The 15,865-nt window shown below is 41.1% G+C and overlaps 2 protein-coding genes, 1 non-coding gene and 2 pseudogenes across 3 annotated transcripts; 3 read left to right on the forward strand and 2 right to left on the reverse strand.

Moving 5' to 3' along the window:
- The first annotated feature begins 955 nt into the window (after nucleotides 1–955).
- LOC122887328 lies at nucleotides 956–12,047 on the forward strand (annotated as a pseudogene).
- Nucleotides 2,567–4,673, forward strand: LOC122887327 (annotated as a pseudogene).
- Nucleotides 4,301–4,372, reverse strand: trnad-guc. The gene has a single exon. It is a non-coding gene; the product is annotated as a tRNA-Asp (tRNA).
- Nucleotides 8,013–10,019, forward strand: LOC122887323 (histone H1-like). Its single transcript, XM_044220421.1, has one exon. The coding sequence runs from the start codon at nucleotides 8,470–8,472 to the stop codon at nucleotides 9,172–9,174; it is 705 nt and encodes a 234-aa protein (XP_044076356.1). The 5' UTR covers nucleotides 8,013–8,469; the 3' UTR covers nucleotides 9,175–10,019.
- A 551-nt stretch (nucleotides 12,048–12,598) lies between the features above and the next one.
- On the reverse strand, nucleotides 12,599–13,314 carry LOC122887326 (late histone H2A.L3). The gene has a single exon (XM_044220426.1). The coding sequence runs from the start codon at nucleotides 13,277–13,279 to the stop codon at nucleotides 12,896–12,898; it is 384 nt and encodes a 127-aa protein (XP_044076361.1). The 5' UTR covers nucleotides 13,280–13,314; the 3' UTR covers nucleotides 12,599–12,895.
- Between the last annotated feature and the right edge of the window lie 2,551 nt (nucleotides 13,315–15,865).

The following is a 15,865-nucleotide window of genomic DNA, read 5'->3' on the forward strand; positions in this document are numbered from 1 at the left end:
AAGGAAAGACGGTGAAGCGGAGAGATCATTCTTTACATGTTGTGGGAAATATTTCCATGTTGGTCAATCGCAATTCAAATGGTCAAACTGAATGCTGATGTGAATAATATTTGTAAAAGATTTGCTTCTCTACCATCTTCCTCGTTTGACTTGAAAGCATCTCTTTCTGGTCTGACCAGGCAGTGTGGGATTTAAGAAGTGACACTATAGGCTGCACTGAATTAAAAATGCCACTGATTCAAAATCCAATTAAATCTCTCTTTGCTGCTTGATATTTGAAGCTGCAGAGATACATCAAGTTGGAAAGGTTTTTGTGTTTTTGCACAGGGTCCTCTGTTCTTTGCACAAAACAAATTAAAGTAACCTTCAGTCCTGAAACAGGTTTTGGTAGAAGGCCTATGATCTTCATTTCTTTTAAGAGCCACACACCTCTAACTGAAAGAGCGACTTCCTTCAGTGACTTATATTTTACGATTATAATGAAAGGAACTGTTCGTCCATCGCATCCAAAGTCTTATGATGATTCCTCATTTCATATAGTATTTTTGTTTTCTCTGAAGTGAAAGGTGAAACAAACAACAATTAACTAGCACACCACATATGTAGTGTGTTGCTTCATTTCTCCCTCTAATTGTTCATATTAAACGCACCAAGAGACACTTCAGAGATTGTGTGAACATGTGAAAATGTTTTGATTTGCTATCTCGGTAGGCTACAGTAAATCCAGAGCTGAATCAATAGATTTAACATGTATTTTGGTCCTGAAATTATTTATTTCAGATAACAGTATGCAAACTTTTATTATTATTATTACTGATCTGATGAGGATATTAAACTATGATCAACTCCTTAATAACTTCAAAGTGGAAACCAAGAAAAAGTGGGAAAAAATCTAAGATACAATCAAAAGGAACAATTTTCACTTTAAGATGACGTCAAAGATGTAGGCGGAGCTGCAGAGTCTCGCGCCATCTGTCCTCTTTTACGTCCGCAGATAAGATGTAAATAGCGCATGTCTGCTGTACAATAATCAGACTTGTACAGTCAGTCAAATAATAACTATTACACAATGAGTGGACGAGGAAAAGGCGGAAAGGGACTCGGTAAAGGAGGCGCTAAGCGTCACCGTAAAGTGCTCCGTGATAACATCCAGGGCATCACCAAGCCCGCCATCCGCCGTCTGGCTCGCCGCGGCGGAGTGAAGCGTATCTCCGGTCTGATCTACGAGGAGACCCGCGGTGTGCTCAAGGTCTTCCTGGAGAACGTGATCCGTGACGCCGTCACCTACACCGAGCACGCCAAGAGGAAGACCGTCACCGCCATGGACGTGGTGTACGCTCTCAAGAGGCAGGGCCGCACTCTGTACGGCTTCGGAGGCTAAACCTGATCCCGATCCGCTCAGACCCCCCCAACACAAAGGCCCTTTTAAGGGCCAAACACTTCCTCTAATGAGTCTTTCCTATATAACTACAAACATGTGCAAGTGGCACACACGGTCAGAATAAGACCACTTAGTAGACGTGGAAGAGGCTCTGGTCCACTTTGAAGGGAACTATCCTTCAACGTCAATTATAACTCAATCATGTATGGCCTCCTAGAAGAGAATTTACCTACAAAACAACTGTTTCAGCTGGTCATCAGCATCATCTGTCTGAAGATCTGGAAAACTAGATGCTCCATGGTCCTACAGCAGACTGTCATCGACAGCAACATGGTCGCGAAACACGTGCTGACTGACCTCCGGAGGAGGAGGACTTTAGATAAAAGACTTTTATTCCCCTGGAACACACTGGACTTTTAATATTTTACCTTTTTGTGCACTTTATCACTTGGCACTTCATATTGGCTTGCACTTTTACCACTTTGTATTATGTTTAGTATTCCTGTATGAATTGTAGTGAATTATTTATGCTGTGTTTTTGTAAACTTTGTACTTAACTTGTTAAAACTTAATAAAGATTTCTAAAAAAAACACACAAGAGCCTTGGTTTGAGAAACATTTAGTTACAATAAATTAAAACACTAGTCACTTCAGCTTTTAGGAGGTAAACTCTTCTTAGAATCCAAGACTCCCAATCAACATTAGAGTTGTCCTGTAATTCAGATTAATCAATGTTTTTATTGATTACTCTAATTCAAAGATAATATTGTGTTGTCAGGTTGGTGTCAGAGTTGTTGGAGCTGAATACATAGTTTACATGCACGGAGGAGGGGAGGCTGTCTGGGGAAACTGGTTCTGGTCGGTAAAGGTGTGAAGACGTATCCATACAAATAGTACAGCTGTTGCCAGAGTACTTTTACTTAAGTAAAGTATCTGAATACTTCCTCCACCACTGATATTAATACATTTCACTGTTTAAATCTGTGTTACAGCGTTTATGGTTTGACTTTTACATCTTCATTCACATCTCGTAGAGGAATGTTTAACGGTTGCTTGTGAAGCGCATGCTCAGTCACGTTTAAAAACTCAGCCAATCCTGTACGAGGAACCGCACAGTCTAATTTGCATCGGGCGCATACAAATTAACCATCTCAGTGCCGCAGCGACTATTCGTTAAAGAAAACTCATACGAAGTTAACGATGCCTGATCCAGTGAAAGCACCGAAAAGGGCTCAAAGAAAGCCGTCTCTAAGAGCGTCACCAAGACCGGCAAGAAGAAGAGGAAGACCAGGAAGGAGAGCTACGCCATCTACGTGTACAAGGTGCTGAAGCAGGTCCACCCCGACACCGGCATCTCCTCCAAGGCCATGCTGATTATGAACTCCTTTGTGAGCGACATCTTCGAGCGCATCGCCGGTGAGTCCTCCCGCCTGGCTCACTACAACAAGCGCTCCACCATCACCTCCAGGGAGATCCAGACCGCCGTCCGCCTGCTGCTGCCCGGGGAGCTGGCCAAGCACGCCGTGTCTGAGGGCACCAAGGCCGTCACCAAGTACACCAGCTCCAAGTAAACCTGCTCTTCAGCCCCACAACACAAAGGCTCTTTTAAGAGCCACCCACTGCTTCAACTAGGAGCCACTTTCCTGCTGATATTTGAACTGATATATTTGTACAAGTCACTTTTTCAAAAGACTTCGATATCCCAATGTTTTCTATTATCTAATGTTCTCAAAGCACAAACTAAGGAAAGAGTGCAAGTTTGTCCTCATTTCATAAAGTAAGCTACAACAAAGATCAGTGCCAATAATGTCCAGTCTAAGAAACTGAAGGTTATGACCTGCATGCTTACATTCCTCCTTTTCTGCTACAACCAAAGAATGACCAATTATTTACTGTAATGAAGGTGAGCCTGAACAGCAACTCTTGATAAACATACCAAACAAATAAACATTTTTTTTTTTTTTTTTTTTTTTAACCTCAGCTACACCTCAGTCATATATGGACTCATACAAGAGACAATACCTCCGAAACAAAGAACCGTTACAGCTCATCATCAGCATTGTGTGTTTGAAGATTTGGAAAACCAGATGTGCCATGGTTATTAACAGCAACATGGTGGTGAAACATGTACTGGCTGTATAGATTAAAGACTATTACCTCCCGGGACGTACTGGACATTTAACGTGACCATCTGATTCCTCTGTGCACTTTATTGCTTCGTTCCTCGTGTTGTTCGCAAACACTTTTATCCCTTTGTATTATTTAGAATATCCACGAATAATTGTGTATTGTTTTTTGTATTGAACTTGTTGAAACAAAGATTTATAAAGAAAAATTGCAAGCTAACTTAGTTGAAGGTGCTTCTCTTGATTTGCATTATATCAATGTAACCTGATTCGTGGTACATCTTCCACCTGTTTATGAACGAGGTCAGAATTAGATCTTGACACTTGTACGTCAGAAAATGACACTTCTTCTGTTCGGGGTTTCAGACTGCAGCTTTGAAACACGGTGGACTTTCACATGATCACTTTATGAACACTTTATATGCAGAACTGCCTCTCACAAACACGTCGCTTACGATTTCTGTTATTGCAGTATTTTAATAGTTTTTTTTTTTTACTTTGTTAAGGTATCTGTTTGCTTGTTTTCTGTCTTTGGGTTATGTGAAATATGTTTAAAAACATTTATTGTGGACATTATTTGTTCACTGAATCTTGACACTGCTTATACTGCACTACATTTATCTAAAAGAAACGTGTCGCTGAGAGAAACGCCACTAACTAGATACCTTTCATTAGTTGAAGGTAGTACTCTGGGGATTTGCATTAGTTAAATGTAACCTGGTTCGTGGTGGATCTGGTTTATGAAGGAGGTCAGATTCAGACTTCTTCCATCCTTCCTGTTAAAGAAACGCTCCTCCCCGTCGGGGAATCGAACCCCGGTCTTCCGCGTGACAGGCGGAGATACTGTCCACTATACTAACGAGGAGAGACACGTCACTGTGTCATGGCGCGAGTTTAGCTGCTGGAAACCGGCTTCAGTCCTTCATCTACGGGCTCACTTACAATCACAGCTGCAGTGTATGTTTGAGCGCGAGGTGGCGCTGTTTCCTCTCAGACTGTATATGGACCTGCCTGAAGGAGAGTTACCAAGTTAATCTACCTGTATAGGTATTATAGTGTATTATATTTTGATTTGCTTAGTACTTCCTGTGTGCATTTACATGATACTGTGCAGCTGTAAAAACAGAGTTTCCCCTCAGGGATCAATAAAGTATTTCTGATTCTGATGATGTCCTCTGCACATATAAACACGTTATACTTAATATATATATATATATATATATATATATATATATATATATATATATATATATATATATATATATATATATATATATATATATAATTCAATTAAATTGTATTTATATACCGCCAGAAGTTAACATAACATAACAGAAGTTATCTCATTGCATTTTCCTATAGAGCAGGTCTAGACCGTACTCTTTATAATATTATTTACTAAGACCCAACAAATCCCACTATGAACAAGCATTTGGCGACAGTGGCGAGGAAAAACTTCCTTTAAGAGGCAGAAACTTTAGACAGAACCAGACTCAATGGTGGGCGGCCAGAATGCATACAGATGGAGAGGGAGAGAGGAAAGAGGTGCATCATGGGAAGTCTCCCAGCAGTCTAGGCCTACAGCAGCATAACTAAGGGATGGTTCAGGACTCACCTGAGCCAGCCCTAATTATAAGCTTTATCAAAGATGAAAGTCTTAAGCCTACTCTTAAATGCGGAGATGGTGTCTGCCTCCCGAACCCAAACTGGGACCTGATTCCACAGGAGAGGAGCTTGATAACTGAAGGCTCTGGCTCCCAGTCTACTTTTGGAGACTCTAGGAACCACAAGTAACCCTGCATCCTGGGAGCGCAGTGTTCTAGTCGGATAATAAAGTATTATGAGCCCTTAATGAGACCATTAAGACCATTAAGAGCTTTGTAGGTGAGGAGAAGGATTTTAAATTCTATTATGGATTTTACAGGGAGCCAGTGCAGAGAAGCTAGTATTGGAGAAATATGATCTGTTTTCCTAGTTCTTGTCAGTACATGTGCCACAGCAGTCTGGATCAACTGGAGAGTCTTAAGGGACTTATTTGGGCAGCCTGATAAAAAAGAATTGCAGTAGTCCAGCCTAGAAGTAATAAATGCATGCATTAGTTTTTCTGCATCATTTTGAGACGGGATGTGCCTGATTTTTGCAATGTTGCGTAGGTGAAAGAAGGCAGTCCTTGAAGTTTTTTTCATGTGGGAGTTAAAGGATAAATCCTGATCAAAGATAACTCAGAGGTTCCTTACGGTGCTGCTGGAGGCCAGGACAGTGCCATTTAGAGCAACTATATCTTTAGATAATGTGTTTCAGAGGTGTTTGGGGCCGAGTACAATAACTTCAGTTTTGTCAGAGTTTAACATCAGAAAATTGCAGGTCATCCAGGTTTTTATGTCCTTAAGGCATGCCTGAAGTCTAGCTAACTGGTTAGTTTCATCTGGCTTGATCTGCATCTGCATAACAATGAAAGTTTATGGAGTGTCTCCTAATAATATTGCCTAGAGGAAGCATATATAAGGTGAATAGAATCGGTCCAAGCTCAGAACCTTGTGGAACTCCGTGTGGAACTAACTTTGGCGTGCATGGAGGACTCACCGTTAACATGTACAAACTGAGATCGATCTGATAGATAAGATTTAAACCAGCTTAGTGCGGTTCCTGTAATGCCAATTACATGTTCTAGTCTCTGTAATTGGATGTGATGATCAATGGTGTCAAGCGCAGCACTAATATCTAACAAACTTAATATGTGACACACAGTCGCTATTCTCTACCACTACTATCCTGCTGGAAACCATATTATCTTTCTATATTATTTCATATCATCAATATACTATTCCTAGAGCCCATTATAAGTATTGGGCATCTGGGACAGAACATGTAGACTGGACTGCTACTACTACTAGACTTTATGCAACAACAGAGTATTTTATTATCAAGTCAAATACTATTACCTCTATTAGAAACAGGAAACTGACCTACAGAGAAAGATGTTATGTTCTTATGCTGTGTAGAATATAAAACCTGCTGCGACAGATTTGTCATTTTTTATTATATCAATAAATCTGAAGGTGGATTTTGAACCTGTGTGTGATTTTGATCATTAAAACGATTCACTGAATCAGATTTTTTTTAGCTCGTCTGCGATTAAGTCATTAAAGAGACATTTCTCCCTAAATCCAACCTAATAAAACCCCGACCTCGAGGAAACAAGATCACAGATTACATATAAAGTTATTAAAGTCATGTTTTCTTTTGTGACACAGTTATAGGTTCAAAGTCACTTTGCTTTGTATATTTCATATATTTACTAAACATACAAATTCCTATAAATATATTTCACTTGGACTGTATGTAGTGACTGATGTTGAAAAGCCACTGAGGGGAGCATCAGCTGAAGTTATTTCACTGGTAAAGAGGAAGAGTCTGGAAAATAAAACAGATTTGTCTCTGTAGCATTTCTTATTGATTTATATCAAAGCAGCAAAGTGTTTACAGGATTTTGTCCAACGCCTGTACATGTGTTTCTGTAACATTAATGATCAGAGTGACCTTTTGACTTGTGTTGTTCTTTCCTCTCTTTGGACACTCAGAATAAATAATAAACAGATAGATATGCCCATTCAGTTAATGATCAATCAAATAATTGATTTATGAAATACATAACAGGGGTTAAACCTCAAGTTAAAACTGTACTACTGTTATTTGCAAAGCCTATGATTTAATTTTAAAATTATACCAAAATAGAGGCATCGGACATGGTTTGTTTCATGAACGCCAACACCGATTCCACTCCAGTGTTTTGGATTTTATTTAGAACAATAATGTTTAAAAGTACTGCTACTAACAATTAACTTTATAATGTTTGCAGATGCAGATTTGTAGCAGATATTTGTTTAATTCATTCCTCTCAATATATTCAGCAGCTCTTACAAGGCTGTAAACGTGATTTTAAAAAGTCATGCAACCCTGCAATTAATTAAAAAATAACTTAAAGTCTATAAAACATTAAACACATTATTTTAAATATTTCCCCATGTTTCATTAAATCAAAAACAGCCTAGTTTAATGAGTCTGCCTTTAGAGAAACCCATTATGTGTAACTTTAAATAAAATGTGAAATGCAGCTCAGCTTCCTAAATTCCCAAATTAAATACAGAGCAGATGATAAAACCTCTCTGTCCTCAGTGGTAGTTAAAGGTTCAGCCAAAGAGAATTACCAAGAAAATATTTTAAATCACGTTTAAAAATCAAATAAAAGTTCTGTCATTATGTATTTACTTCTGGGACTGACCCGATCAAATCATGTTAGAGACAGAAAGCAGGTCTGAACACAAACTGGAGCTGATTAGTGATTTTAATAAATCTGTATACAGCAGAAGAAAGAAATATTTTCATTGAAATCTTAAATCAGAGGATAACAAACAGATTGAATATGCTGTCACTTCCTTCAAGTTAAATTTAACATTTGGTGGAACCGGAAAGTCTTTTCCAGCTAATCTATCTGTGACAGGAGTCCGTCTAACCGCCTGAGTCACCGACAGCAACCGTGTGTTTACCTCCACCGAAAACCTCTCTGATTAAAACGAAATTAATCACATTACTGCCGAGATTTCAGTTTTATTCTTTCCTCACACGTCTCTGCTTACGGGAAAACCACTGTCACGTTTAATAAAGATTACTTTTAGCCATTTTTAGAGACGAAATGTGAAGAAAACTCGCTGCGAGTTGTACAAAGTGGCTGTGTATTAGAGAGGTTTGAAGCCTCCTGGAAACAAATAAAGGAGTCCTGGTCACCAAACATGACCTCAGTCTGAAGGGAAGAGCGTTTTCTCACTGATACAATAACAATTGTGGTCTAAAACTGTCCTCTTATATGGATTTTATCCCCAAAACGTGGAAGAGAAAACACAAGTGTCGCCACATTTCAGCCGGCGGCCGGGCGGCTGTGCGTGTTGCCTCTCCACGGTTCTCATGTGCTTTATAAGTCCCGCCTCCTGCTCTGAGCTCGGACACGTTCAGACGAACACAGCAGAGCGCAGACACGCAGAGATGGCAGAAGAAGTTCCAGCAGCGGCCCCGGTGAAAGCCCCGGCTAAAGCCCCGAAGAAGAAGGCGACTCCCCGCCCCAAGAAGGATGGCCCCACCCTCCCGAAGCTGATCCTCAGCGCCGTGGCTGAGTCCAAGGAGCGCAAGGGGATGTCGCTGGCGGCCATCAAGAAGGTTCTGGCCGCCAAAGGCGTCGATGTGACCAAGTCCAACAAGCGCATCAACACCGCCGTGACCAAGCTGGCCACCGGAGGAACCCTGAGCCAGACCAAAGGCACCGGGGCGTCCGGCTCCTTCAAGCTCGCCAAGAAGGAGCCCAAAGCCGCCGCACCTGCGAAGAAAGTGGTGAAGAAGAAAGCGCCCGTCAAAGCCAAGAAGCCCGCAGCAAAGAAAACCGCGGCGAAGAAGCCGGCAGCCAAGAAGCCGGCAGCGAAGAAAGCAGCGGCAGCCAAGAAGTCCCCGAAGAAGGCTGCGGTGAAGAAAGCCGCGGCGAAGAAGCCGGCAGCGAAGAAGACTCCCAAGAAGACCCCCGTCAAAAAGATGACGGCCGCGAAGAAGCCCGCCGTCAAGAAGCCCGCTGTGAAGAAAGCTCCGGTAAAGAAAACCGCAGCCAAGAAGTCCAAGAAGTGAAGCGGCTCCGGCTCATCCAGCACTCAGTGCACCAAAGGTTCTTTTAAGAGCCACCACAGCTTCCCCTCAAGAGCTTCTCCTGCATCATGTCACCACATTTAACTCAGTCAAATGCTCAAAGATGATGAAGACGTTTTATGCTACTTCCTATCTTTCCTTGATGATAATCTTCATGAACACATTTTAAAGTGATGACACTTCTGTTTGGGCTTTTAAAACATCAGAAATATTTTGTTACAGCTGCTCACTATCAACTCAGTGCACACAGGAATAGAATTACTAGGCAAATCAGAAAATATATATATATATATATATATATATATATATATATATATATATATTATTAGTAATAGTGCATGTACAGTTAAGTGTAGTTTAAGATGATTATGAGATGGAGGATATTGCACTGCAGTAATAGAAGTATGAATAAATATCAATGAATAGGGAATTTTAAACTGAGAAGAGTATATTGCACATCAGTATTAAATAGAGAATATTGCACAATTACTTCTAGTATTGCAGTGATGTTAATGGTCCAATGTCCAGTTTAATGACTTAGGGTCATGTAGACTAACAGGAGTTAGTTAAAGAAGGCAGGAATGACTTCCTGTGGTGCATTTTGGGGGGGATGAGTCTTTCGCTGAACATGTTGGACTGATTCATGATCCATATCTGTGATTGCTGTTGACAACAACAGAACTACCTCTAATACACATAAGTTTATTAGGATTTATCTTGTTGCAGGTTTGTAAGAGTTTAATGTGTTTTGTTTTATTTCCTTTTGGTAGCTTTTTGCTTTTTTTTTCTTTCTTTGTGAAATATGCTTAAAATCACACTTATCAACATTATTGCTATTATGTGTTCATAAGATGTTGAACCAATCTCACTGAATCTTTTACACTTATACTGCACTACATTTATCAAACAGATATAGTTACTTTACAGACCCAAATGATTTATACTGAATATATTGTACAAAAAAAAAAAAAAGCATTCATACAGAATAAAGTAGTTTTAAAAAAGCAGCGGTTCGGAGTAATTTTATTTTACATTTAGCTCAAAATACTTATGTATTTCAAAGTTGTTCAGTCATGTTTTCATCAACTGATGCGCATCTTTCAAATCAGGGCTTTTCTCTTTCTGATGTTGAAAAACTCATTCATGCTTTTGTATCATATAGATTATTGTGACTCATCGTATTCAGGGTTTAAAGCCAAAACAACGCTCTCGCGCCTTCAGCCGCTACGAAACGCAGCCACTTGGCTTTTAACAAACACTAGAAGACCAGATCACATCACTCCGGTTTCAGCATCTTCACCAGTGTTGGTTTAATAATTTACTGAGCAGGTTTAAAGCACTTCACGGTTTAGCTCCCAGTTATATTGCTGAAATCCTGCTCCCCTATAAGTCAGACCTCTGCAGACTGTTCTTAAGTCCTGGTTCAGGACTAAAGGAGACCTGGTTTAACAGCCAGGACCCCTTCAGATCTGAACTCCCTGCCTGAAGATGTGAAGCTGCACAATCAGTGTCATCTTTTAAATCTTCTCAAAACTTTTTATGTATTTATATATATATATATATATATATATATATATATATATATATATATTATATAAATATATATATATATATATAAATATATATATATATATATATATATTTTTATATATAAATATTATTATTATTAAACATTATTAAAATCCAGGAAAGCTTTTTTAAATATTGATTAGAGTCAAACAGCAACCAGATTTACTTTGAAGTGTTAAATCATGACAAATCTCAGTCAAAAATAACTCAAAATAATAATAATAATTATAACAATAGTCTAGTATATAATTGGGATTGTTTTAGGAAAGGAGTAAAGATACAAATAAATACTAAATTTAAATTATTAAAGAACTATTGATTTAAACAAATCCTTTATTTGTAACATGGGCCATCACTCACCTTAAATCAGACAAACCTCTTTGTCTTCAGTTTTCTTTCCGCTCAGCCAGCTGCTGTCGGTGATTGGTTAGTTTGAATTTTCCTTCTCCAACGGTTGATGAGCTACAGCGCGCGCTCCTCCCGGCCTGGACCAATCAGCGCTGCCGTCGCTCCGGCAGTTCCTTTATAAAGCCGCTGTTCGCACTCAGACCGTATCATTTATCTGTGAACTCCGAGCAGACTGAAAAACTACAATGGCCAGAACCAAGCAGACCGCCCGTAAATCCACCGGAGGCAAAGCTCCCAGGAAGCAGCTGGCGACCAAAGCTGCCCGTAAGAGCGCCCCGGCCACCGGCGGAGTGAAGAAGCCCCACCGTTACAGGCCCGGCACCGTGGCTCTCCGGGAGATCCGCCGCTACCAGAAGTCCACCGAGCTGCTGATCCGCAAGCTGCCCTTCCAGCGCCTGGTCCGCGAGATCGCTCAGGACTTCAAGACCGACCTGCGCTTCCAGAGCTCCGCCGTCATGGCGCTGCAGGAGGCCAGCGAGGCCTACCTGGTCGGCCTCTTCGAGGACACCAACCTGTGCGCCATCCACGCCAAGAGGGTCACCATCATGCCTAAAGACATCCAGCTGGCCAGACGCATCCGCGGGGAGAGGGCTTAGACTCACCCGCACCTGTCCAAACCCACAACGGCTCTTTTAAGAGCCACCTACACAAACTAACAGAGCGACGTGTCCTGAGCTACGAGCTGAGTTTCAGAAAGCAAAATACTAAACACATTTTACATAATACAAAGATTTGTTGGTTTGTTCAATCAATTGATCTATGAACTGGTAGATTTCCCAGTTGTCTTAAGCACACGTCGGGTAAAAAGACAATTACTCCCCTGGAACACACTGGACTGCACTTTATCACTTCAGTGTAATCAGTTTCGCAGGTAGGCCAATTTAGTCTGGGCATAATTTCAAAATAACCTGCAGATGGTGCTGTTCAGTCACAGCTATGATGTACATTTAATCACATTGTCATCAATTACTGTAGTATCTGACTGAGCTCCATTCAACAAAAGTATTAAGGTATTGTGATTAAAGAAATACTAGAAATAGAAACTGTAAATGTTTGGCTTTAAGTGATTGTGGTGTTTGTGTTCTAGCTACATTTGCTTATGTTGTTATGTTTTACTGTTCAGTCCACTTTAACTTGATAGTTAAAGCCACATCAAGTTATATCTTAGTTATCTTTAAGTTAAATATAAAGTTTAAGTAACAGCATAAATACTTCAATACAATTCTTACATGAATATTAAACAATACAAAGTGCACAAAGAAAAGTCCAATGTGTTCCAGGGGAAATAGTTAGTTAAGTCTTAATGTCAGCACTACAGTCACTTTACAGAGACTTCAGCATACTGTTCCCTACATATGAGAAGCCTTAAGAGGTGATGAACGGTGGAGATTGTTTTCTTTTTAATTATAAAAAGAAGTTAAATACGAACTTTACAAAAACAATTTAATACAATTCATACATGAATATTAAACGTAATACAGAGTGTTGATAATATGAAGGGCCAAGCAATAGATTAATTTATCATGGTACATCTGGTTTTCCAGATCTTTACAAATACAGGATTACAAAGACTCCTGTCTTTGTAGTTTATATCAAAATACAGAGCACTTTCAAGATGGTCCAGACCACTTGAGCTCTGTGCAACAAGCCATTAGAGGAAGTGGCTCTGTAGTTTGGTGCGTGGCTCTTAAAAGAGCCGTTGTGTTTGTGAAAGGGGGCCGGGGGTTTACTTCTTGGCGGGCTTCTCGGTCTTCTTGGGCAGCAGCACCGCCTGGATGTTGGGCAGCACGCCGCCCTGAGCGATGGTGACTCCGCCCAGCAGCTTGTTGAGCTCCTCGTCGTTGCGGACGGCGAGCTGCAGGTGTCGGGGGATGATCCTGGTCTTCTTGTTGTCGCGGGCGGCGTTGCCGGCCAGCTCCAGGATCTCAGCGGTCAGGTACTCCAGCACCGCCGCCAGATACACCGGAGCTCCGGCACCGACTCGCTGGGCGTAGTTACCCTTCCTCAGCAGCCTGTGAACACGGCCGACGGGGAACTGAAGCCCGGCACGAGATGAGCGGCTTTTAGCCTTAGCTCTGGCCTTACCGGCTCCCTTACCCCGACCAGACATTTTCAGTATTTATTCTGAAAGAGTCTAAACAAAAAGTAAAGCTCAGAAGGAGAACATCGGCTTTATATGGCGACGCAGCTGCTCGTTCATTGGTTAGATTGAACGTGAGTATGATCGGCCAATCAGAAAAGAGTTCCGCTTTGCGCTGTACGAGTTTTTCAGAATAAAATGTAATAGCTCAAAGCGTTTTTCACTGAAAAAAAAAAAGAAGAAAAGTCACACATACACGCACAGGTCTTCTTCTTTTCCTTTCGGCTGTTCCCTTTCAGGGGTCGCCACAGCGAATCATGTGCCTCCATCTAAACCCTGTCCTCTGCATCCTCTTCACTCACACCAATTAACTTCATGTCCTCTCTCACTACATCCATAAATCTCCTCTTTGGTCTTCCTCTAGACCTCCTGCCTGGCAGCTCCAACCTCAGCATCCTTCTACCAATATATTCACAGTCTCTCCTCTGAACACGTCCAAACCATCTCGATCTGGCCTCTCTGACTTTATCTCCGAAACATCTAACACGAGCTGTCCCTCTGATGTCCTCGTTCCTGATCCTGTCCGTCCTCGTCTCTCCCAAAGAGAACCTCAGCATCTTAAGCTCTGCTGCCTCCAGCTCTGCCTCTTGTCTTTTCTTCAGCGCCGCTGTCTCTAAGCTGTACAACATCGCTGGTCTCACCGCCGTCTTGAACACCTTTCCTTTCATTCTTGCTGATACTCTTTTATCACACAACACACCTGACACTTTTCTCCACCCGTTCCAACCTGCTTGCACTCGCCTCTTCACCTCTTTTCCACAGTCTCCATTGCTCTGAACCGTTGACCCTAAGTACTTAAAGTCCTGCACCTTCTTCACCTCTGCTCCCTGTAGCCTCACCGTCCCACCTGGGTCCCTCTCACATACACATACACGCACAGGTAATGTAATTATATGTAATTAATGCCTTGTTAATAAATATCTGTCGGTCTGTGTGGTGAAATGTGGTATTGCACTACTACAGTCGATGCGACATGTCGAGTTTACTGAAAGAAAGTTGGCATCAACTAATTAGTAACTTCATGCTAAAACTGAGTGGTCAGGACTCTGGTAACATGAAACTTAGGCTATATTGTTATTTAGTGAAGTAATTACTGCGTTTATTGGCAGTCTGGAAAGTAACTAAGTACATTTACTCAAAAGTAGTGTATGTGAGTACAATTTTGAGATACTTGTGCTCGAGTATTTCCATGTTCTGCTCTACATTTGTTGGATAATTTCAGTTACTTTGCATATTCAAATTAATAATACAAAATATAATCAATAAATTCATTCATTCTAAAAGGAGACTTTATTGATCCCCAGGGACATATTCACAAGCTGCCCAGCAGTAAAGTCATTCAAATTAGCTCCACCTTTACACATTAATGTAATATAATATACATTATTCTGAAATGGGCCATTCTGCATTATGAGTACTTTTGGTACTTGCTGATCAGAATCAGAAATACTTTATTGATCCCGGAGGGGAAAGTCTTTGTTACAGCTGCTCACTATCACGTCACACAGGAGAAGAAGTACTAATAGAACAGAAATACATACATAATAATAAATAAGTCTGCAAGCAAATCGAAATATGATACACTATAATACACCTAATCAAAATAAGTACAAGTGGCTATGAAGTATAAAGCTAAGTAAGTGTACAGTACAATGTAATAATATAAGTAATAGTAATGCAATCGTGTGTACTGTCAAGTTGAGTGTAGCAGATTTAACCAGCTTATTAGGCGGTGGATATTGCACAGCGGTAATGTAGTTTAATAAATATCAACAAAGAGTATATTGCACAGGAGTAAGAGAATATTGAGAATATTGCACACTATTTCAGGTATTGCAGTAATGTTAATGATCCAATGTCCAGTTGATTAATATCATTGCAAGTTTCCCCGACACTTAGAGGGAGGAGTTAAAGAGTCTGATGGCCACAGGCAGGAATGACTTCCTGTGGCGCTCTGTGGTGCATTGTGGGGGGTTGAGTCTTCCGCTGAAGGTGCTCCTTTGTTTGACCAGCGCGTCATGGAGCGGGTGGGAGACACTGTCCAAGATGGCGTGTAGTTTGGCCAGCATCCTCCTCTCTGACACCACCGCCAGAGAGTCCAGCTCCACCCCCACAATGTCACCGACCTTACGGATCAGTTTGTTGAGCCTGTTGGCGTCCGCTACCCTCAACCTGCTGCCCCAGCATGCAACAGCATACAGGATAGCACTGGCCACCACAGGCTCAGAAAACATCCTCAGCATTCGTAGAAAAGGTTTCAGTCGTAGTCATCTGGACACTGTTTTCAGAACCAAGACGTTTCGGCTCCCATCCGGAAGTCATTCTCAATTGTGAAAAAATGGGACGGGAACTCAGAAATAGAGAAGAGTTGGTCTGAACGGGGCGTCAAGGAAGCCATGTTTGTGAAAAAAGAAAACCCCTCTTTGAACAGAAATGGTGGTCTGAGATTCAATCTGCCCAAAATAATACGGTGTAGTCCCTCATTCGTCCAGGAGTGTTCCATCGTAGAAAAGGTTTCAGTCGTAGTCATCTGGACACTGTTTTCAGAATCAAGAC

This window comes from Siniperca chuatsi, linkage group LG13 (genome assembly GCF_020085105.1).
Source record: "Siniperca chuatsi isolate FFG_IHB_CAS linkage group LG13, ASM2008510v1, whole genome shotgun sequence".
Lineage (NCBI taxonomy): Eukaryota > Metazoa > Chordata > Actinopteri > Centrarchiformes > Sinipercidae > Siniperca > Siniperca chuatsi.

Coding starts and splice junctions, on each gene's coding strand:
- LOC122887323 (XM_044220421.1), top strand. CDS start 8,470: ATGTGCTTTATAAGTCCCGCCTCCTGCTCTGAGCTCGGACACGTTCAG.
- LOC122887326 (XM_044220426.1), bottom strand. CDS start 13,279: ATGTCTGGTCGGGGTAAGGGAGCCGGTAAGGCCAGAGCTAAGGCTAAA.